The sequence below is a fragment of the Squalius cephalus genome (genome assembly GCF_949319135.1).
Source record: "Squalius cephalus genome assembly, chromosome: 10".
NCBI lineage: Eukaryota > Metazoa > Chordata > Actinopteri > Cypriniformes > Leuciscidae > Squalius > Squalius cephalus.
The window spans coordinates 6,341,884-6,366,920 of record NC_137131.1 but is presented as its reverse complement, the minus strand read 5'-3'; the positions used below and the strand labels follow the sequence as shown (position 1 = coordinate 6,366,920).

Here is a 25,037-nt window from a genome sequence, read left to right as displayed (position 1 = left end):
CCAACTGTACACAGTTGAAGTATCATCATCAGTGGAACATCTCTGCTCAGTGAACATGTTGAATTTCACACATACTTGTATGCAAAATATAGCTCATCCCATATCTCTCATCAGCACACATGTACAACATACTCTGACTTCACAAAATACATTATGAAATTATGAAAATGAATAAAGAAAAAAAAAAAAAAACATTAAACAGTACATTTTTAGTCTTCATACATGTGTATATATAGATAGATAGATAGATAGATAGCATTCTTGTTTTTGACTTTAGTTGTCATGATTCTTGTCTTGTGTTCCACTTGTTTTGTGTGTTCTTTTGTCATTTCCTGTCTTGTGCTAAGTCTTGTAGTCCTATGTAGTTTTTCATGTTGATTAGTCTCCCCAGGTGTTTCTAATTAGCCACACCCCCTTATTATCTTGTTTAGCTTGTTTGTCCCTGTGTATTTATAGCCCTTGTGTTTCACTTGTTACTTTGTCAGTTGTTGTATGTGTAATGGTTGCCTCTGTGATTCCCCTAGTTTTTTGTTCCTTTGATCTTTGAGTTCTGTGTTCCCTGTTTCTTGTGACTTTATTAAATAACCCTGCGTCTAGATCCTCGTCTTCGCCTGTCTTCCTCAGCAATGTTACATTAGTGGTCATGGGTTGCATATACAGCTTGTAATAAACCAAACAACATTGCTACTAAATGTTTTTTTGGGTCATGAATGGGTGCACATTTGTTTGCATTTTATTTCGTGACTTCGCCAGAACAGAGGATGTGTTGCTGAGCGAGGTGGATCGTGTACCGCTCCAGAAAACCGTGTCAGTTGAACCCTTTTGCATCCATAAACCAGCTTAAAGTATCAAAAAGAACTTGAACAGGACAAACACAAAAAGATAATCCTTTCCCAGTTAAATTGTTGGTGTGTAATGACTTCGAATAGTCGTAACATGGTGGCAAAAGTGTAGGCCGTGGTAATTCTTTTGCGTTATTTTGTCATCCTATTATTCCTTGTGCTTGCTCATCAAGTGGTGTTTTTTCCCATGGTAGAATGGTGCAAAAAGCACCTCTTTAAACTCAGATTATCCTGCTAACCCTTTTGTGGACTATCTTGCTCTCTCTCCCTCCCTTTGCTCGCTTCCCCTTTGCAAGCTGCATTGGTCAATAATGTAAGACTGCATGCTCGCTGCTTCTTGACAGCAGGGCAGCAAATGGAGCAGCCAAACCTGTCTGCTGCTACTGTGAATAATGCAAGGAGGCTGTTCACCAGGCAGTGCTGTTCCAGAGGCACACCGTCTTCTCTCCGCTTGCTGACTAAGACTAATGCGGAGAGAGAAAGATTCCTGATCCTAGATCAGCATTCTCACTCTGCAGACCTTCACAGCAGGTGTTTTAAAGAGGCCTAGTACCACAGCCAAAGCAGGTCTGAGAGTTTGTGGTTTGCCTCTCCCTCTTTTGCTTAGCTTTAATTCTACTGCTCTCAACCCATTAATGTGAATCATTTGTTTACTTACTAAAAGCTTAGTGCTTAATAAAACACAAGCTTATAGTAACGGCTGACCAGTTTCTGGAGAGCAAGGCAGCCGGTACATTTGAAATAATTGCACTATTGTAGTTTGACTTTAGTTTATATTAGTTACTTTGGTGCTATGGACTGAACTATAAAATGAAAAACTTATTATTAAATATGGTAATAGTGTCATTTTTAAATATTACAAATACTTCTTTGGTAATTTTAATTAGTTATTAATTTATTCTTATTTAGCAATGTCCTGCATTTTTTCCTGTTAGTCTTTTGTTAAACTTTAACAGTTGCCATTTCCTCAATTACTCTATTCTATTCTATTCTATTCTATTCTATTCTATTCTATTCTATTCTATTCTATTCTATTCTACACCATTTCACCTTGCCATTGTGTAAATAATCAAGTTAAAAATGTATAAAGTTTCATTTTGAAAGTCTAGTACCCTGTAATACAATATATATAATATAATACAATATTATATATATGTGCAATATATACAAAAGAACAGTGCCTCTGCTTTAGAAAAAAAACCCCAGTTTTACTCTAGCATCATGCATTCTTTTTTTTATCAACACTTGAATGTGGATAAGTTTCATAAAAAAAGCAACATTTTGAACAAAAAGATGAGAAAATCTGGCTATAACGTTCATAAGCAATGCTATTATCGCTGGTTTCTGCTTCGTTTTTGCCTGTGTTTAGATCCAGAGACTCACAACTCTTTCAGAAGTTGCGTGATGGTGTCTACCGTTTAACAGTGAAAAATCGGAAAGCCGGAAAATTTCGTTAAGTGAGACATGACTAAAATTGTTAAAATGGATGAACTCTTATTTTGCACAATACTATTCAAAACTATTCAAAAAATATTTTTAAACTGGAAAATGTGTATTATTGTGGTGATTTTGGCCATTTGATCTGTGCGTTTGGGGTATTGGTCGACTGCTTTTTGTTAGTAGAGCCTCCTGTACGGTTTTAATATTTCACGGATATGATCTGAATATATAGGCTACGTGTAGGCAGCTGAAACCTGGTTGTAGAAAACAGAATGTTTCAGACAATATATGTCATTTATTGCATCATTCTTTCATCTGTAGCTTACAGAAAAAAGTCTTGCTGTTATTGTCTGTACAGATGACAAGTGCAACATTGAAGAAAACACAATTATCGATCAAACTCGCAGTCATAGAGTGAAAATCACAACAGATCATTCTGTTCGAGCTCTTCTCTGATAGAAACTCTGCAGTGTCCAATGTTTCATGGTGGTCTGGTTGTGAGGGAAGAATATAGCTGTCTGATGTTAATTGACAGTAAAAAGTGTTTTGTGTTCGAGTCCAAGAGAGAGCCATGAGACGATTGAACAGAGCAGCATGATGTCATGTGATTCACAGTTACTAAACCTCTCTGCAAAATCATGTGCTTATCATACACACAACTTTTCATCTAAATTGTTGAATGTGTACAACTATAAGAAAGAAAACCTTTTCTGGTAGCACTTTATAATAAGTATACAGTAATAAAGTAGTCACAAATTTGCCAACTATTAGTTTATAGTTAATATATTGTAGTCTAGTCATTGTTAATATATTAATAGGCTAAATAATGAGTTCTTCATACATTGTCACTGTAATTAACCAAATTATTATTGTTTAATTGGCTCATATGTAAAGCGTTAGATAATGTTTTTGACGCACTAACAACTTTTCTCACTTTAGATTAGGTCACGAAAAATTGGAAAATGTCATCAATTAAATGCTTTAACCAACCTTTATTAGACATTAGTTGCATTAGTATTAAGTGTTTCTTAAAACGTGTGTGTGTGTGTGTGCTTATTGTATTTGTAAACTTTTTTTTGTAGGAACACTACTCATTACTACTAATTAAACAATAATAATTGTTTTAATTAGTGACAATGAATGAAGAACCTTTTTTATATAGCCTATTAATATATTAACCCTTTAGAGACTATGATATATTAACTATGAATTAACTATAAACTAATAGTTTGTTAATGATTAGTAAATACTTTATTACTGTATACTTATTATAAAGTGTTACCTGTTTTCTTCATTGTGTAGAAACCCTCTCCCTGAGTTCAGCAAAACATCTATTTAATGTTCACAGTTTAATCTGAGAGATGTTAGTCTTCACTTGATAAAACAATTTATCAAGTGAAGAAAAAGAAATATCGCATTGTAGTGTTCTGGTGAACTCAATATGTGGGAAGAACAGTATGCTGACTTTATAGCAGTGTGCTGACTTTATGAATCAGTGGGTTTTATAAATGTTTGGTCATGCCTGTTTTGCACTGATTATGGTTTTGAATGCATGCAAGTATGCTCTTTTTTTTCAAATGTTTATAAAAATGAAGTTAAAATAGAATGCAATGGTTTCTAGAGCCCTATTCGGATGGGATTAGTTTTACAGAGGTAGATGTAGTAATATAATTTTACCACAGGACGTCTGTAATATTTATGGGCAATTCGCACGGGATAAGAGATTTCAGTAAAACTAGCAGAAGTGGAATGGGTAACTCGATTTACGCACCGCCATCACCTTCCTGTCGTCATGTGCATATTACGGTGCTTCCTAAGATCATGTGCGCAAACACATATAGAGCTGGTAAGTCCCGCCCCTTCCGCTAACCCCGCTGGACCTCTAGGTTGAAAAATCGTCAATGCAAGTGAATGGGAGAAAATAATAATTTTCTGGTCCCGTTTGAATTGTGCCATGAATGTGAACATATGTTGTCTGTGAATTTTTTATATAATCTTTCGTGTGAAGAATGCTACAATTTAGCGGGTAGAAGTTTGATACGGTTAGACTTTGTGTGAGAGCACTGTCTTTGTGGACTACAACTCTTCGCTGCTTTCAACGCGTTTGAAACGTCAACACCACTAGCACACGGACACTAGCTCACGGATCCCGCTAAACATGACTGTGTCTTTGGTGCACTTCACCGCCTTCTTTCAGGGAGAGGACAAAATCGTTGAGGTTGGCGAAAACCACGGGTAAGTCAACTTTATGGGGTGACGTCACATAGGCGACATGTAGTCTTTCTCGTTATGTCTTTTCCACAACTGCTAGCCGAAGAATCATACAATATACTGTCAAACTCGTAACAAGAAAGATTATATAAAAAATTCACAGACAACATATGTTCACATTCATGGCAAAATTCAAACGGGACCAGAAAATAATTATTTTCTCCCATTCACTTGCATTGACGATTTTTCAACCTAGAGGTCCAGCGGGGTTTTACGGAAGGGGCGGGACTTACCAGCTCTATAACTTATATATATATATAAAACAGTTAGGTCCGGTCGAACGATACATTAATTAACTTCAGATTGGATTATGTTGGTAATAGGCATTTACCTAACGCTAAAAGAAGTTTCGTGCATCTAACAAGTGCTTTCGACCTTCTTTTTGATCTGAATGATATGTGGAAAACACTTGAGTTTGGTCACAGACTTGTCCCAGCATCTAGAACGCAACTGAATGCTTTTTCAAGCGCCTCCATACTTGGAAAACTAATTTTAAACAGGAAATGACGGGACATTTACATACATATTTACAGCGGGTCTATTTGCACGGGATTAGTATAACCTGAGGTCATTTTTCGGACCTTTTTACAGAAGTTAAAAGTCACCTTACATTTAAGGTGCACACCTGACATTGTCCGCAATGATTACTGAGATGCCACATTCGGACGGGACTAAAATAACAGAGAAGCTCTGGTAGTAATTACTTTACCCCACCTCTCCATGTTAAACTAATCCCGAATAGACACTTGTGTTTACTGGGTTGATGTCCTCTGATAATCTATTGATTAATAATGATACATTAAAGCAATAAGCCCTAAGAAGCTGTGCAGTGAATTTAAAACAGCTAAGGGGGTTTTATGCACCCCACTCAACTCCTGTGCCTCTAATAAATGCATGGCCATCATCAAATGCAGGTGACAGCCGTAGTGACTACATCACTAAACGTCTCCATTCAAGACACAGCCGTGTCAGGGAAAGAGCTCAGGGCAGTCCGGTCACGGTGTGGTGTAGCAGCCAGCCGAACCATCACAAACAACCCACGGAAATCTCTTGATTTTAATCCAAGAATGTCCATTTTATGGCTGTTTAGAATATCAGAGAGAAAACTGCAAAATGAAAAGAGCCCACTTGAATGAGTCACTTGGCATCTCTAAAGTGCCAAGCTCTTTAACTTATCTCGGCCTTGCGTATTTCTTTAAACAACAGCATGCAAACTGGAATGCAATTAATCAGCTTTTTGACTCCATACACAACACTATACTGCAAAGCTTCATTTTGTGCAAAGAATTTCACTTCAAGACTTTTCTAATGCCTCTAAGCAGGTACAGTATTTATTTCAACTCTTAAATCTAGTTCATGCCAATTTGTGGGTTCTGTCATCAGTATTAGAGCTTTCAGACTCCAGGGCTCACAGTTAGGAGGAGGAGGATTTTCTTATGACTGACAAAAACAGAAGCATAATTTTCTGCTCGGGCAGACACAGTGTCAGCTGAAAAGCACCGGGTGGAAGCCTGGAGATCCACTCCGCGTGCCTTTGATCGCATTACGGCTCTTCTGGCCTTCAATATGCTTTCAATTTGTGTCAGATTTCCCCCTCATGCTTTAGCATTAGCATTTAGCAATCATCTGCTTGAGTGAAATCTCGGTCGGTGTGGAGGAGAGAGCAGTTTGGGCTTTGGAGGAAAAATACTAGTAGTTTGGAAAGCGGGAAGGTTTTTAAAATAATCCAGAGCCCAATATTCAGATGAAAGAAACAGCTAAAAGCAGTCAGGGTTGCATACTGATTGCTCTGGTTATTCAGAATGCACTTCGCTGGGCTCCTAGAGACTTTTGCCTGGAAAATGCAATGGAAAATGACAGCTTCAGCTGAATTTACATGTTTAAAGGTGTAACATTTCCTATCCTAGGTTAATGTGCAGAGACCATGCACCTTGATTTTCCCCTTTAAAATGTTGCTCTTAGTCTGACATAGCCACAGGCGTTTCTTTATTTTCTAATTCCACAAATGGTGTAGCAACAACAGCTTTAAAATAAATGGGATATTTCAGTTCTTTTTGGATGTGCATGCTTTCTATGATTTTTTTTTGTATTTACTCGATGCACTTAATGTTACCTGTTGAATGTTGGTTTTTCACCATTTATGGTTTTGAATGCATGTGAATATGCTCTTTTTAAAAAATGTTTGTTAATATAATGTTAAAATAGAACGCAATGCCTTGTTGGTTTCACTTTCTGTGACATACATGTGTTTACTGGTTTGATGTCCTTTGATAATGATACATTAACTTTTTTTTAAAAACTTTTCTATTAAAAAAACAATACAAAAACTTGGCGAACATTTGAGTTTATACTTATTGTAGAATAAATAGAACAATATTATAGTGTCCTAATCAAACATGACGTAATAAGGCAGTAAAGGGATAGCTGACCCAAAAATGTAAATTCTGTCATTAATTCCTCACCCTTATGTTGTTCCGAACCTGTAAGATTTCCGTTCATCTTAGGAACGTAAATCTGAGAGTTTCCTGTACAAACGCAACTAACGCTTTGAAAAAGAGATTGTAAAACTAATGAATTGAGCTGTTTAGTCCAAATTTTAATACCAGTCATGTATGTTAATAATAGAGTTATGAGGTGGTGGTGTGTAATTGGGGCCTGAGCACAAATGGTGTGAGGAATTGTAATTAGGGATGGCGAAAACTAAAAATTTTCTTGACCGACCACCGAGCCTCATTAGCCGGTTGAAACCGGTTAACCGATTAGTTTAAAATATGCTACGCTATTTGAAATAACAGCCATTTTGAGCCTCTCTGCCGCTCTGCCTCCCGTTCACACACACACACTGCCGCCCTTCCACTCACGTCACTTTTTTTAAAAACCCCTACAGCGCGAAACATGAGTCCCGCAAACGCGGCGGACAAATCGGAGGACAAATGGCTCCTTAGTTTCGAAATGGTTTGGGTACAAGGTGATCGCGTTGAAAATAAAGGCGTTTGTCTAGCGTTAGAAGCTCATTTGAAACATTGCCGCGGCTCATTTAAGAAAATGACAGCTCCGAAGAGATGCAGCTTTAGTTTGAGGTAGTTCTAACAATAATAAATAAAGATGATGATTCCTGTCGTCTGCCCTGGCTCTAACCTCAAGTGTTTTAGCCTGTAGCCTTTACTTTTCGCAAACCTTGTGAGCGCGCGAACCCAAATGCTGTGACCTCGCGCCAAATGTTTTTATTGGTTTATTAAGTAAATGGTAATCCTACCATTTTTATTTTTCACCATGCAACTGTTTTATTAAAAATACAATTCAGTATAACTGTCCCCAAAAAAGATGAAAGTGACATTTTTTTGTTGTTCTTGTGTTGTTTTTTTTCACCCAATGCCCCAAAAAATGTCCTCTGATCTGACATTATATGTGACATATTCTTTGCGTATCCTCTTTGGAGTTGTATGCTAGTCCAAGTCATTCCGAAATCTTTGACCTCTGTTCCTCAGCGGGACCAATATGGAGAGACCTGGAAAATGAGAGACACTTGCAGAATGAGTTGGGCACATCCTCTGGGCAGTCTGACACAAGCAGAGCCAAGATAGTGTGTACATTCATGTATCATACGCGTACCTGTAATCCAGGAGTTTTAAACAATGGGTCCACCAGTCAAATGTGTGTATGATTATTAAGTATTATAGTTAGCAGACTTCGCACTCACTGTCATGTCATTCCAGATGACTTGCTTTCTTCTGTGAAACACAAAAGAAGAGATTTTGAAGAGTGTTCCAAATAGGGCTGTCACTTTTTTTTCGATATTCGAATATGTATTCGAACATGACGCGAAATATCTGTAATCGAACTATAAATAAACTATTCGGTTTTTAAAGTGCCATGTGTAGCGCATTTTTTAGAGTCTATGATTAGACCGTTTGTTTTTTATTTTATTGTTTGCCATCTCATCCAGTAGCGGGCACTCTAAACGTATTGTAGCGTAGGCCCATGACCAAATCAAGTGAATAATAGCCAATAGCCACCCTGTTTTGAAAATGGAAGATAACGCACAGAACGGCCAGCCTGAGCGGACAATTACGACCCCAACTCATCTAAAAAGTAGTGTCTGGAAATATTTTGGGTTCTACACCATAGATGGTAAAGTAACCGTTAAAGATAAGGTAGTTTGCCGAATTTGCAAAAAAACGGTTTACTTGCGCATCCTCGACATCTTCGACATCATAGCTCGTAGATATTCGAATATATTCGAATACATTGCTTGATATTGGATACCCGTTCGAATTTGATTTTTCTCAAAAGTGACAGCCCTAGTTCATCAACATTAGACCCCTTTGACTTTGATTTTTTTTTTCTACTGTCCCTTTAATAATTAAGCCTTAAATCTGAATGTGCGAATCAATTTGAGCTTTTCTTCTCCTATAATGGCATGAAATGTTCTTTGGCAGCCTAGGTTAAGTAACATTGGCTTATTAAGATAAGATGACACTCATCTGGATTCTAACGTGTCTTTAGTTTCACGACTCTCCTTTGCACATCATTCCATTCCTTGTTCCAACAGATGTTTACTGGTAGACTAAAGACAGGTTTCCAGGGGCTCAGTTCGTGTTGTTGCGGAGTCTTTCATCTGTAAATGAAGAGCACAGGCGAATTTGTAAGGAGTTTCCAGGGTGCCACAAAGTGGAAAGATCATCCAGAAAAACAAAGAAAACCCTTTGTATTCTCAGCCCGGTGAAATGCATGCAATCAGTGTGAGGTTTGACTTTTACAGAAGAGATATGCAAGACTTCGACTAGCTTCCCCTGTATTTCACAGCCGCTTCTTGAAAAGGCTGTCTTGAAGCTGCAAGGAAAATGAGGTTCAGCTCTCACATTCATACAGGTGTGTAATCTTGCAGAATCCTCTTTCTTGTATCTATATTGCATTCTCTTTCCTTTTTCTCAAATTTTTTCCCAATCTTACAACAAATTGTTCCAGTCATTCAAAGTTATGTGTGTCCTGTCGGTAAACCATATAGCATCAGATATCGTCCTTTGAGTCAGAACCTGGGTGTAAATTAGGACTTTTCAACGAGGACATTTTTGTTAAGTCTAAGCTGTGAACCAAGACTTGCATCTTCCTACTGCTAAATCACAATTTATTCTGCATATTTTCTTGTCAGTAAATATGGATCTTTTAGATGGATTTAAGGAGTGTTGGTCTGGCTTTGGTCTTGGTCATATTACACTGATAAAATTAAATGTTTCTTATGCACCAAATCAGCATATTAGAATGATTTCTGAAGGATCGTGTGATCATGAAGACTGTAGTAATGATGCTGAAAATTACATTTTTTAAAAATATATTAAAATAAAACAAAGCTATTTTAAATTGATGATATTTCACAATACTTCTAAAGTGTATAGCATTTTTCATCAAATAAATGCAACCTTGGTGAGACTTTTCAAAACATTTAAAAAAATCTTACAGACTTTTGCATGGTAGTACAGAATACTACATTATGTTAATTTTTTTTTACAGTTTGAAACAGTTGGCTAACCATGTTCGGGACTTTTGAGACTAACCTTAACAGATTGCTTATAGAAATTCCTTTAAAACATTGACAACTGAAAGTTATTGTTTTGCACATCAGTCTAAACTCAAATGCAAGAGAATCCATTTAAAAATCTGCATATATTGCTATTGATTTCACCAACTGACTGCCATCAAACGCTGAGCTTTGAAGGTTCCATATTGGCTGGCATTAGAAGTTATCAAAGCGATTGAACCAAAAGGCTTGTCACACAAATGGTTCTACCCACCATATGTTGTCTTTATTAATTTCAACACAAATATATTTTGATAGTGTTTCTGATCAAAAAACAAATCGTATTGTTCTGTCAGTGATAACAATGCTGTCTGACAGTCTTCTATAGATAAATAGATTGTGTCTACATTCATTCATGTTCTTTTTTTTTTTTTTAGAGAGATCATGAAATAAAAGATCTAGTGTTTAAATATTACTTGTGGAAATCCTTTGAAGGAAAAATCAAGTTTGGTCGCAAATAGACAAGTCTAATTTTGATGATTTTATAATTGTATTTGTTTTTTGAAGTTTTAAATTAGCAACAGACTAATATATTATTTAGTTTGATGATCACCATGTTTTGAAGGCTAAGCACCTTCTTTTGACTGAGCATTTGTAGAAAAAGGAAACTAATGCAGTACTTCAGACCCATTTTGAATCCTATTTGTGGAAAGTGCCCAAACGTCTGTTTTCCCCTCCTGGCTCTTGCTTGTCAAGGCCCATCAATGGTGCTGTGGACCCATAACTACACCTGAGGCCCTCATTTCTTCCTTTGAATACATTCCTCTCTCTTTCCTTTCAGACATTCTCCATCTTTGATTCCCCACTTTACCCAGCAGATGTCTAGATCTTAACTTGCTCTCCTGTGGTTGGCGAGCTGGCAGACGCGAGCCTCGCGTGCCCGGTTCCTTCAAGCCCTGTGGGGAAACGCGCCTACCTGGGCGGCTCTGTAATTTTGTTTTCTCTTCGCTTCTTTCATATGAGCGCACTTACATCCACGCAGCAAGGTCAAGCGAGTCTGGAGAACTTGTATGATTCTACATCTACAGGACTAAATGCATTTACCGCCTCCGTACGTACGAAGAGGGTGAGTTTGAGAACCAGAGAAAGGAGTGATTTGACAGGAAGGACCAAAATAAATATGTCAGACATCTTGCCATCTGCACGAGGGGCATTCCAAAGGGACTAATTAGCCAGCCGTGGTGGGCTGGATTGCTCGTTTGAAAGTGATTCGCTCTTCTAGGGGAGAACAGGTGGAGGAGTTGTTTTTTTTCCCCTTCGCTCACTTTATCGCGTTTGAGTGGTTTGGCAATTGCACTTTTACTCTTAATGCCTGTTCTTCTTTGAGTGTTTCATAAAATGCCTTCATTGGTGTCTTTAACGCTGCCAATCAGCTGCTGTTGTTGGTGTCCCTTAGGTGTATAGCGTTTTACACATATTGCAGTGAGATGATGAGTCTGTGGAGGAGACGCTTAATAACTTGTTGGTTCTTTCCTCCCTCTGGTTTATGTGTTTATACGCTTTAAAAGTGAGTCATACTGCCTCAGAGGGAGTGAAGAATTGTGGGTCCACAAAGGAAATAGCAGGATTTGGAATAGTTTACTACTATTATTTCTTCAATGTGTTGTGTTGTTTACATTGTATGCACATTTTATGTGCTACCACTTATAAAGATAGTGTGCAAAATATGCATTTTTCAGCTAAGAATGCAAATGAGTTATGAGTTTTATCGCAACATATGTGACATTTACTTGAAATAGAAATCTTTTGTAACATTATATGCTAGTCGTTACATTCACTTTTGATCTTTGCTAGATAAAAGTATTACTTTTTAAAGTATTAGTATTAATATTAGATGTCCATCCATCATCTTCCGCTTATATTATGTATTAATATTAAATCATACTGACCCCAACATTTTCAACAGTAGTTTCTGCATTATGTAGTATGTATACTGTGCACAGAATGCAAATGTTTATACTACTGCTTGAAACGTTTACCGTTGTGAAATGCATACTGCTTCACATATTATTTAAAAAACGTAATAGGCACTTTACAGTTTATACTGGCCAAATTAATAATGAACTTATTGGATGCCTCTATCATACTCTGAATTAGATTATGTTTTGAGAATTTGATTGGATCACATGAGGGCTTGTCAAAGGCTACATTGTTTGAATCTTAACACGTTAAAAATGCAATTGAATTGTTCTGCCCTTAAACCAAAACATGTCCGCTTAGGAAAGTGTTGTTGCATGCCTGGGTTTGTTAGGAAAAAAACATTCTGACCTCTTTGGCTCCTATTTACCAACGTCTCTCTTCAATCAATATGTGCAAGCCCTTTGGGTGCATGCAGGGCGACGTCAGCTATTTACAGTGTGTGTGTTTTCAATACTTCAACTCCAGTGACTTGTCAACGACCTCATAAGCTTGTGAACCCCATCGGCTTTGTGCGGTTATTGCGGACAGAGTCTAATTGTGCTTATGGGTGGGAGAAAGAAAGCACGAGGGAAAGAGAGAAAGAAAAGACGCTGGGGTGATGAATGATACTTATGTGTGCAAAACCTTGAATTTTCTAATTAAGTTTTAAAAAGCACATTTCACTTTTTAGTGTTTTTTTGCTAAGGCAATCATCGCTGTTATTATTTCTTGTAGGATTTTGAAGTCTGTTGTAGTTTGTGTTATGGACATGAATAAAACCTAAGATTGTGTGTCTTCTTGAGGAGAGGTGTTATTACTTTTCTAGGTAATCAGACTTGACGTTTTTCACCTGGCGAACGATCAAAATGGAAAACTGTACAGTGAAGCAAAAACTTAGCAACCACTTAGCAACTCCCTAGCAACAACATTCTAAAATAAATATACTTTACCAACTGCATAACAACATCCTACCAACAATACTAATGGCATGCTTCAAACACTCAGAATACTTTTTCATCTGCATAACAATGTCTTTGAAGAATCCCAGTTAGAACATCCATAATCAAGCATCATCTTAGCTCGAAACACCTTACCAACTGTATAGGAACACACTGACAACCATTCAATAACACCATAGCAGCTACATAGCAGCATCCTGCCAACTAGAGCTACTCGATAAATCATTAAAAGACCGCAAACTCTATTCAAACACCCACGTGATCTTGTTCCTAAGTGACAAGGATTTACCTGTCTATTAAACCTTTGACATAATCACACTGTAACATTCAAATCTGCGTTGGCGCTGACCCAGAGAAAAGTGTTATCATGTATGAAATGACTTCACAAACAGTTCATCCAGTAACGAAACTCGTGAAGTATTTATGAGTGAGTCATTGAATCATCCATTTAAACCGAGGTTTTTAAATAATTCAGATTAATTAAACAATTAAAAGACACTGCGGCGATTAACATTTTGTCAGAAACTCTGGTAATTTGCGTTATTTTGTTTAGTTGTTTGTTCAGAATCGTGGGAGAATCGTGATCTCTGTTTGAAAAAATAAATAAAAATGTTGATTCCCTATTCAGAATCATGCAGCTCTACTGGCAACCACTCAGAGCTTGCTTGCATCCACATAGCGACATTGTAAAAGTCACTCTGAGCACTATCAGCAACACAGAAATGACCTGACAACCACCAGTACACCTTGGCAACCGAATAACAAAGACCTGGCAATCATCCAAAACACCCCAGCAACCGCATAGCAACACCCTGACAACCACCCAGAACACCCACCACTCATATGAAACTCGGATATAGGCACTCGAATATTAGTTTTTAGAAAAATATAAAAAGCCTTTATTATTTCATGGCTTAAATTTTAAAAACAGGTGACAAGCAATGGCACACCTACGTATTGGGGCCAATAAGCCTTCATCAGGGTGTGAGTAACAAACACAATCAGAGTTCTTTTAAACAGCAATCAATTAGTCACACGACGATCACCTGGTCATGCGGCACAGAACAAACGAAAGGAACCATCTTTCTGAATAGAATCACCCAAGCAAACACATAAAGTTGTACTAGAAGCAACTTGTATCCCCTATCCTACTGCAAACTGCATGATTTCCATGGCAACATACTACACAGCCAACAAAAGTATGTTGTAAGAACGCTTTGCCAACGTTCCTATTAAGTGATGAAAACGTTATTTTTTTAAATGTACTCTGAACGTTCAAAACGTCCAGTTTTTTTTATTATTATTATTTATTTTTTTCTTGTTAAAGGAGAACTTGGTAACTTTTTTAACTTAATAAAACTGTCTAGAATTCATTTGGATGGTTAAACAACCTGTTCTGGTGATATTGGTGACTTTCCCCGCTCCCCCCAGCGTTCCCAGGCGGAAAACCAACCTTGCAACTTGGGGACTACCGTCCCGGCAAGATAGAAATTGGAAGTCTCGTGAGAAGCGAGAACGAGAACGAGCACGAGCGCGAAACACGAATTGCTTTACGACAATTCGACATAAACACACACGCATGTATGATGTATTACCAGATTACCCACCTCGGTAGACATAGCTCCACACGATACAGTTGGCTTGCTCCGATACAATACAAACGCACATGAGCAGCGGTGGAGAGGGGGAGGAGGCCGCCGCAAGTGAGTTTTTTACGACCGTTGTGAAATATACGCCCCCCCACAGCTGTAGGGGGAGCTTGTGGGGAAAACATGCGACAACAAAAGGAAAAATCAGCGAAGAAGTGACTAGAGTTCGCTAGAGTTGCCGAGTTCTCCTTTAATGTGAATGTTCCATTTTATAATTTTTAAAAACATGATGGAAACATTACTTTTGAATGTTCTCTGAATGTTTGGAAACAAGTAGTAACATTTAAAGAACATTACACGAACATCCAACTAAATTTTTCGGGTAAAAGCTTTCCATGAATGATGTTTAAGTAATGTTTTTGTGCTAACATTTTGAGAACATTATTAACTCTTTCCCCACCATTGATGGAAATTTCCGGCTTTCCGTGTTTTCACTGTTGTACGTTAGGGGGGCGTTATCACACATCTTCTGAAAGAGTACTGAATCTCATGATCAAAACACATGCAAAGAAGATGCAGAAACAAGTGATATCATATGTAATCATATGCATTTGTAAAATAACATGATCATCAACATTAAACAGCATATAAATCAAAATGTTACTGAATAAAATGTCGACCCAGGATGAGCTACAGGACTGTGCAAGCATTAGGGGTGTTGATGGACTCCATCTACATTTTGATCATCGTTCTGAATCCGATCCAGACGTAGTCTTTGAGCAAAAAGCTGAGAAAATCAAGTTTTTGTCAATGTTGCTTTTGCCACAACGTTAGCCAAATTTCTGAGAACGTTCCCTGTTAGCTTGGTAGGAACTTCATAGTAACACGGTGAAAACACTCTATGCACTAGCTGCATAGCAACACCCTGACAACCACCAGAACACCATGGCAACCGCATAGCAACTGAAAAGCAAAGCCCTAGCAATCGTCTAGAAATCCCCAGCAACTGCATAGCCACACCCTGGCATCCAGTCAGAAGTCTATTAGCTGCATAGGAAAGCCCCGGCAACCACCCAGAACACCCTACATTGTGTCAGTCAGTTTTTCATGGGTAAGCACTACTGTAAAAATCTAGTTCTTTCTATACTGTATATATTTAAATCGATGTAGTGTTCATTAACATGTTTAAGACTTTTTTTTCTTGGCTTGCAAAATGCAACTGAGGGCTTTTTCTCTAATCAAATAGTGCTGATTCAGAAAACGTCTGCCTTAATCAAAACCTCAAATTGGGTTATTCGCATGCTTCTGCTGCGGCCATAAAAGCCAAACCAATGTTCTTTTAGTGTAGTGTAATGAGGGACAGGGAAACCTCCAGAGTCTGACTTACTGCTGAACATATGCAGAAAAGCCTCTCAGTCTCTGCCAAACACGCAGGCTCACAGCCCCTCACATGGAGCCCGCCTTTGCTGTAATTTGAGGAGAGATGCTGGCAAAAGACATGAAAAGATGCCTGTGATACTGCTGTTGTCCCCGCTCCACAAGTATAAGACAAGCTTGGCATGTCGGCACGATGATTGCTTTTGTGTGTTCTGGTCTCTCCGGACCCCTCAAAGACAGAGAGGGAATTACTGGCCTGCAGCCTCTGATAGTATATCAAGATTACGGTGCTTTCCAGACAAGAGCGGACCACCACCAAAAAGCTTGATTGTGTCACTCGCTAACACATTTGAAGGATGGCTGATATTTGAGGAAATTAATGGCTGTTTAGATTCGTGTCTGCTGCGTTCCAAACGATTTCGCATTTTGAGGGTCTTCGCATTTATGGGTCATGTTGTTTGTAGTTTGACTGACTTTATTTCAGAGTAAAATAGGATATTTGATCTGACATTTAAATGGTAAATGGGCTATTTTCTGGGTGTTTGAGGCAATTAAGGGGAATTGTAAAATTGTTTGTTTGCCAAATGGGGTAAAATGAGAATGTTTCCCTACGGAAAAGTCGCATGGTATTACATTATAATGAACAAGAAATCAAAATTGCCGATTTAATGTAAACATTTGTCACTTGTGGAAAAAACCATGATTGAAGTACCTTGCAGTGCTTGCACATACGCGATTTTAGGCTAGAAAAAGCTGTTGAACATTTCCACCCTTATTACCGAACACATCTTGACCTTTTGTGACAACATGTCCCAATAGTTTAAACAATATTGTGTTGTCAAAACGACAACAGCAGGTTAGCAGGTTTTTCAGTTAAATTTGAAAAGAAAAACACTTGATATAAACTGATTGATAATACAACACAATTTTTTATATATTATGCAAAAATATGCAAAAACATAAATATTGTAATTAATAAATTGAATTATGAATTTATAACATTTAAATATATCTGACATACTTCCCCAATAAAACTATGAAAAATTGCGGTTAAAATCTACCTCTATTATATTGTTGCCTAAATATGCTAGTGGGGTTAATTAGATATAGCCTATGTGACAACTAGCCTCGTTATCTAAAATAAAAGGACTGTAGTTTTACCTTTTCATAGCATTACTAAACCATAGTACTTTTATTTCCATGTGTTTGATGGTGTGTTTAAGATAAATTAGCTGTTTACTGACTCTTATTTCCCATATGTCATTGAATCATATGTTAATAATTGCCTGAATGTATTGTGTGTGTGTTTGTAGGATGCAGGAGAGGGAACTGCAGCGTGTGGGCAGGAGATTGCTGCTGTTGGGCATCTGTCTGCTGTCTCTTTGGGGTCAGCTGAGTCTGGCCTCAACACATCGCAGCCATATTGGTGAGTTGCATGCAAACATATAAATATACACATTAACTTTAATGGGAAGCATTAGAGAAAATAGACTATCAACTCAGATGTTGCCCACTCAACTGCTGCATTTAGCGTAGGATGAGCTTGATCCCCAGGTTCTGAAGTCCATTTTTCCTGGAAATTCATAGACAACTGTTGCTTTGTTGTACTTGGGGTTGAACAGCCTTGCGTCACTTGTTTTCGAAACCATCTGCTTGACCTTGTTCAGAAATATGGCATTAGCTTGAATGAAAATTTTCTGTTGGCATTAGCTTGAAAGAAAACAAACAAAAAGATCTAAGCTTAAATTTCTCATATTTGGAGATGCAAGCTGCTGAATATTCAATATGTTGGTCTTTCTAAGCTTTTGAGATTGATCTGAGTTTGTGAATATGGTTCATCATTACAGTATCAACTTTGTCTCAGTTTGCTATAGGAGAAAAAAAAGGGCATTTGTTATGGCATTTGTTAGGGTTATTACTGTTGTTAAAGCTTCTCTTTTGTTGACAGCAGCTGATTTATAAGCAGCACTCATTACAAGTATAAGTTATAAGTGACCCAAATGATTGTGTGTAAAAGAACACAAGTGGTGTTTTTACTCACTCAGAAATTGCTAGTAAATTTCACAAATAATAACAAAGAAATGTCAATTTATGAAAGTCGTTCCTTGTAAAATGTATTCCAATCATTTCTTTATTTACAACTACGAAATAAGCCACTGAGCATTACGGTTTTATTCCAATGAATTGTGCAACCCTAGATCTATTCTCCATTTACTCTCATTGCTCCTGTCTAGGAGAAGCCATTTAGATTTGTGATTTCTCTTTCTGAAGTCTCTTGATGGGAGTGCAGCGTTAGATCAGTGGAGCCCAGTTGCAGGCCAACAGGGGCGCCAGAAGAGAAGGTGTCAGGCTTGTCACTGAAATGTCATTGTAAGGAGAAAGCGACAACGTGAAGGAGAACCCTGGGCAAAAGGTGGAAGATGTGAATACACATCGCAATAATGAGACCCCATCCACAGGGGCCGAGTGGCAAACCGCAGTGGACCAGGAGCGATTAGAGAAAGTCGTGTTTGAGCACATACACACACAGACATTAGCTGTGTATATCCTGGTGAGGCTGTGTCTTCCTTTCTCTGTGTTCGCCGAAAGCCACAAAGACCCATTGGGGAAAAGCCAAGCAACAGCGACAATTAATCTCTTGTTATCAAGTCAAAGGCCGACTCTAAATAAAATCATGCAGCTTTTCAGGCACCGGGACAAAGATAGCAACAAGTTTAGGAGGGCCCCATCCTTCTCCCGTTGGATGTGTACGTGCGGTATGTCGGAGGTAGAAAGGATGATTGATTACGGAGCAAGTTGCCCAATCATTCACCCTGTTTTGGGAAGAGAGTGGCTTTCCACCCGATGCCGGCTCCTCAGCTCCAGGCTAGCACAGAACTAATCACAGAGTAACTCCCAGTGGCTCGGGGAGGTCAGGCCAAGGTGTTACCCAGTAAACAAACCTCTTTAGCCCCGCTATTTAAGAGAAGTGCGGGCCTCCTGCTGCTTTGGAGAGTCAACCTCTCAGAACACCCTTAAGAGCAGATCAGCCCAATAACACCTCAGGGACAACAGCAATGCCAGGACTCATTAGTTAGTCATGAGAGAGAGAGTGAGAGAGAGAGAGATGGGGTAACATTGGGAGGAAGATATGGCATGAGATGAAAAAACAGAGGCAGAGGGAATGAGGGAAAATCTGGCAACATCAATAAATAAATAAAAACATAAAAAACTTGCAGAAATGCATTGAAATGTCCTAGTTGTTTTTGGGGTCTCCCCAATAAGTATGGACTTTAGTGAGATTTTACCAGAAAATGTTTTAGAATTTTTATCATGTGTAAATGTTAAACATCTTGTATAATATTACAGTAACTGCTGTATTGTTCTTTTGGTTTGGTTTTTTATTTTTATTGTATTTATTAAACTGTATTTTTTTGTAACTCTGTTTTTGCCATGAAGATAGCCTCAGATGCTGACCTGGCATTAAAAAGCTATACTACTACTACAGTAAGAGCTGTAAAATTGGGCATTTATATTGATAGCTTTGATCATTTGGTCTTGGAAGAATTTGTTGGGAAATAGTTTATATTGAAATTTCTGACTTTTTATTACAGACTTTGGTGTCTTGGCATATCTGAACTCAAGTTTCTGAAACTCAAAGCAATATTTGAGAAATTTCCCATTTGCTGACCTCTTAATCGTATTGCTCTCTAGGATTTTATTTATGTCATGTATTTCCTGTGTTGATTTTGAAGACACTGATGTGATGCATCAATGTAAAATCATAAAGCAATAAGATCATCTCTTGCTGTTGATTAGATGGAATGTTTCCCTCCTCTTCTCCTTAAATAGATGCATCTCCATATTAATATGCAGCAATCAAGCATTTTCTGATTTGTTCGTCAGTAGCTGCAGGGGGAGATACTGCAACGCACACTGGAATAATGGAGGCGTGAAAACCACATTGCAAGAACCGATTATCAGATTTAATCTGACAGCTGGTTTCTTTTCTTCAGATATGGGGCTTGAAGTGATACACCTTGCAGGTCATAAAGTTATAGATGTAACTGGTTTCTGGAATAATGTTCGGTTGATGCTGAGATGAAATATGGCCCCAAACTGAATTGAATTTTTAATTTCATGAGATCACCAAAACAAAAAGGTTAATTTGCACATACCCACTTACACTTTAACACTTTCACTTGTATAATAACCTTCTTTGTCCAGAAAAAGAATGGTTGACATTATTCATTAGCATTGTCTTAGCCCCTGCTAGTAGATTGCATAATTACACCATTCATATCTCACTCCAGGTATAATAGAGTTTCTGGGTTGTTATTATACATTTCATGAGGGTTCCTTGGTGGTTTTGTTCAGGTAAATTTAATTTTAAACATTTTTTTTTTTTTAATGTTTAAAGTTCGTTTAATATTCGTTTACATGTTGGCTGCCTTGCCACAGACTGCAGAATTTAGAGTGGGCTTGCATGTCTACAAGGGGCATGCCTCAGTGCACTTCGTGTAGAATAGTGTAGCTATAGCTTGTACCAGGGAAAGACAGGAGGAAGACAGTGACATTTTACTGTCTGCAGGGCAGGTCAGTGTTTCCTCCATGGTGGATGCATGATACACAGATAGATAGATAGATAGATAGATAGATGGATAGATGGATAGATAGATAGATAGATAGATAGATAGATAGATAGATAGATGGATAGATGGATAGATGGATAGATAGATAGAGTAGACAGACAGACATGGCATAAATGGCCTCAAATAATTTTTATATATTTTGACTTAAAGTACTGCATGTGACATTTAATGCAGGTAGTAATTGTTTCAGCTGTCATAGATGGCATTTGCCTTGGGTGAAGTTTGACCATTTGTTTGACACAACACTGAAAATGTGAAAGAAGTGAAGGGACACCAGCCAGCAAGTGTCTGGCATATACAGTATGTGAAGTCCTTTAATACCGTTTAAAAAGCATCCCAGGAGTGTGCAGAGCTCATCTAGATAGAGGGTACTTTTTAAGAAGCTGATAAATAGATATTTTTTGGCCTCCACATAATTAACTTCCATATTATTTATTACTTTCTGTAAAGCTGCTTTTGAAACACTGACCATTGTAAAAAAGTGTTATGTAAATATAATTAAATTGACGTTTCTTAAAGGGCTAGTCCACCCCAGAATGAAAATTGTCATTAATTACTCACCCTCATGTCGTTCAAAACCTGTAAGACTTTTGTTCATCTTCTGAACACAAATGAAGATCTTTTTGATGAAATCCGAGAGATTTATGTCCCTCCATACAGCTACGCAACTATCACTTTGATGCTTCAAAAAGTTCATAAAGAGATCTTAAAACTAATCCATATGAATTGAGCGGTTTAGTCCCAATTTTCTGAAGAGACACGATCATTTTATATGATGAACAGATTGAATTTAGGTTTATGTTTAGGTCTTTTTTTCACATATAACTCATACATCAGTTGTTGTAAATGGAAGCTCAAGCATGTTTGCTTGACGTGTAAGAACCAATGAGGTTTGTTCTCACATGTCAAGCAGGTTCGGTTGAGCTTCTGTTCGCTGATCAATGTTTAAATGTGAATAAAAGCCTAAATTCAATATGTTCATCATATGCAGCGAATGTGTCTCTTCAGAAAAGTTGGACTAAAACACTAAATTCATATGGATTAGTTTTACGATCGCTTTATGAACTTTTTGAAGCGCCAAAGTAGTAGTTGCGTAGCTGTCAATGGAGGGACAGAAAGCTCTGATTTTATCAAAAAGATCTTGTGTTCCGAAGATGAACGAAAGTCTTACAGGTTTGGAACATGAAGGTTAGTAATTAATGACAAAATTTTAATTTTGGGGTGAACTATCCCTTTTAAGTGTTGAGGAGACGATAGTAATAGTTAAGATAGTAATAGTTTAAGCAAACATATAGCAACAGTAGTAATCAGTTTGCATTCAACATATTTTACTGTTCCCATTTTCACTGTTTAAACAAGTTGTTGTTTCAAGTCAAAGTCCATGTCATTATCGCCATCATTATTACTCATTTGACTATTCATACAGGTGCCTGTTGCATGAGTCTTACAAGTTAGACATCTTTTTTTTTTCTTTTTTTCTTTAAGACTGTTCATAGCTTTTTAAAATCAGTTACATAAAAACATAGATTAGCCTAATTTGATACCGAAAAGTAAGACTGACTGACTGCCCCTGACTAACTGCTAGTGGGTCATACTACAACTTAAGACACTGTCTTAACATAATGGCTTTGTTTATGCAACCGGCCCCAGAGCTCATACGACAAGCCTTTACCCATGACTGGCATCTCATTAGTAGCCATTGAGACTTCCTGGCGGTCAGTCTTTGACTGAGCAACATGATTTTTTGCTATTTTGGGCAGAGTAAAAAGGGATCATAATGGTTTTAACTGAGAACGGCAATTAGCAGAGAAGTGCTGACAGCGGTCTAGCGGGCCTTGCTGTGAACAGTGTTAACATCGCCATCACGAAGACTTTAAAATTACTCAGTTGTTTTTTTAACCTCACATTTATGTGTTCTAGGACCCTGCAATTGTAGCCATTCATTTTTGAGACAAGTGTGACAGGTGCTTTTTTTTGCTATTAAAGGACTGAATTAAATACCTTAGCTTTGGATCTTTTAGATGAATTTGAACTTTTTCAGTGGGTGTAACCTTTCCCTGCTTTATTGAAGAGTGTATGTAAGATACAATTAATTTTAATTTACCATCCACTATGTAGCCTGTCAATTATTATTATTATTACTATAATTAAAGCAATATTGCTTAGTAAGCCTAAACAAGAAATCAATTGATTTTGAATGCGCACATTTCTTTTTAGATTTCACTCTGTTAACTGCGGTGCTATGATAACGCAAGGTTTTTTTTCTCACGGTTCGTATGCACACCTCCAGTAGAGTCGCATTTCATGATTTGAGCACGGTTATATTTTTACCCAGCTGAGGATATGTCAGGAAACTCAATATTTCTCTCTCAGCTCTAATAAGGAATTCCTTGCTGTTATTACTAGAACAGATTGATGGCCCCCAGATCGCAAATTAAAGATATTTGCTTTAATAACTGTCCCTTTGAAACTACCCACTCAATAAGTGCAAGTAATAATACGATATCAATCCTGGAAGACATTTACGAGCAGACATCCTTAGCAAAACAAGAGGAGGCGAGAGAACTATTGTGAGAGATGCTCCAAAGATTTTGTGGATCTCTCAGGTTGTTGGCTCCCTCCTCCTTTCATTGGTTTCCACTACCTACCCCCCCCAATACAGCAATATTAATGACTTAATACAGTATTTAAAATGAATTCTATCAGTCCATGCAGTCAGTTCATAAGTGCTCATATTCTTGGTCTTATTGTACATGATTCATTGGTACACATTATTGCAAAGAATCTTTTGTCTTGTCTTTGCAAAGTGAAATCGAAATATTTGTATTTTTGTCATTTAATATTTGCCATGAAAATAGCCTTAGATGCTGACATGGCATTAAATAAATCCATCCATCCATCCATCCATCCACCCACCCACCCACCCACCCACCCACCCACCCACCCATCCACCCATCCACCCATCCACCCATCCACCCATCCATCCATCCATCCATCCATCCATCCATCCATCCATCCATCCATCCATCCATCCATCCATCCATCCATCCATCCATCCATCCATCCATCCATCCATCCATCCATCCATCCATCCATCCATCCATCCATCCATCCATCCATCCTATTTCCAGTGCTGATTTTACATAATGCATCAACATAGATTCCTGTGTTTGTGAAGTCAAATGTCTAAATATCTGCCTAAAGGGTTGTAACCCATGGATGCAGAATTTTCCTCCATAGGCCTATCCGTTTACTCAGAAACCATCTACATGCTAGTGTACTCCTAAAATAAAGCAGATATACAGTACACATTTTAAATTTAAATGACTTTCTCTTCCCGGAAAATGGACCAAAAATATTGATGACTCATCTTGTACACTGCAATTACATTTTATCCAGCATACAGGGGGCCTTTTGAGTCAGATATACTTAGAAATGTGAATTACCATAAATCTACATAATAGTACATGTTGGACTAACAATATTCTCTTGAAATTTGTACCAACACACCTAAAAGAGTGTAAAAAAATATATAACATTGAACAACGCTACTGATTGGCACCCCCTATTATGGATTTTTGAAAATTACCTTTCATGTAATGTGTAACACAGCTCTAAGTGAATGAAAACATCCTGCAAAGTTTTAAATCTGAAAGTGCACCTTATATAGAGTTATTGTCTTTCAAAATTAAGAGTCGACTCTGAGTCAATGAAATGAATCATTTTTCAAACAAGTCATAAGCCGTTTCGTTGTGACGTCAAACAAAACATTAGCTTATTGCCCGCCCACTTATTGTGCGTGCAGACTCCAGGGAGAACTTGAACCTCAAACCAACAGTTGATTCCTGTGGACACTGGATAGCATCATGTCGAGAAGACGCTGTGCTCTACAATGTGAAGGTAAAGCCAGTTTTTTTTCACTGCCCAAGGACGAGCATGTGGAGAATCCGTGGTTAAACTTCATTTTTACCACGATTCCACAGCAGTATAATCCTAAACTTTTGCTGTGTTCCCTTTATTTTGCTTATGACTGCTTCTCAAATCTCAGAATTCAATGCAGGATTTGCAAACCGCTTGCTCTTGAAAGATAGTGTTCAAAATACTTACTGTAGCTTTGAGTTTTATATTGTGTTGGTCTCCTGCTAACTGGTTAACTCACTTTATTACTGTCTTACTGAAATACTTCGGCTAATCAGTTGTGGGCCACTATTACCTAAAACTCTGTCTATTAATGCAGATTGTCTGTCGTTCTCACTACTTTGAGGAAAGATTAAGGATGGAGCAAGATTTGTTTTACCAACGTTTATTTTACATCAATCATTCACATCAGTCATTCACACTAGAGCTCGGCTAATGCATACATTGCATACATGCACTGTTATTGATACAGTTTCTTACTTGGTAAGAAAAATACTTGGTAAAGAAATTAGTAAACCAATCACAACACACTG

The 25,037-nt window shown here is 37.7% G+C and overlaps 1 protein-coding gene across 3 annotated transcripts in view; it reads left to right on the top strand.

The window, feature by feature from the left end:
* Window positions 1-25,037, top strand: part of tafa3a (TAFA chemokine like family member 3a) — a 97,347-nt gene that overhangs the window by 46,765 nt on the left and 25,545 nt on the right. For 2 of the 3 annotated variants that reach the window (XM_079883980.1, XM_079883981.1), the window contains exon 2: window positions 17,269-17,381. In XM_079883980.1, the coding sequence (XP_079740106.1) occupies window positions 17,270-17,381 (112 nt within the window). In that variant the 5' untranslated portion in view covers window position 17,269. Of the gene's footprint in view, window positions 1-17,268; window positions 17,382-24,395; window positions 24,487-25,037 lie in introns of those variants that run through there. The other variant, XM_079883982.1, reaches the window with a different exon arrangement.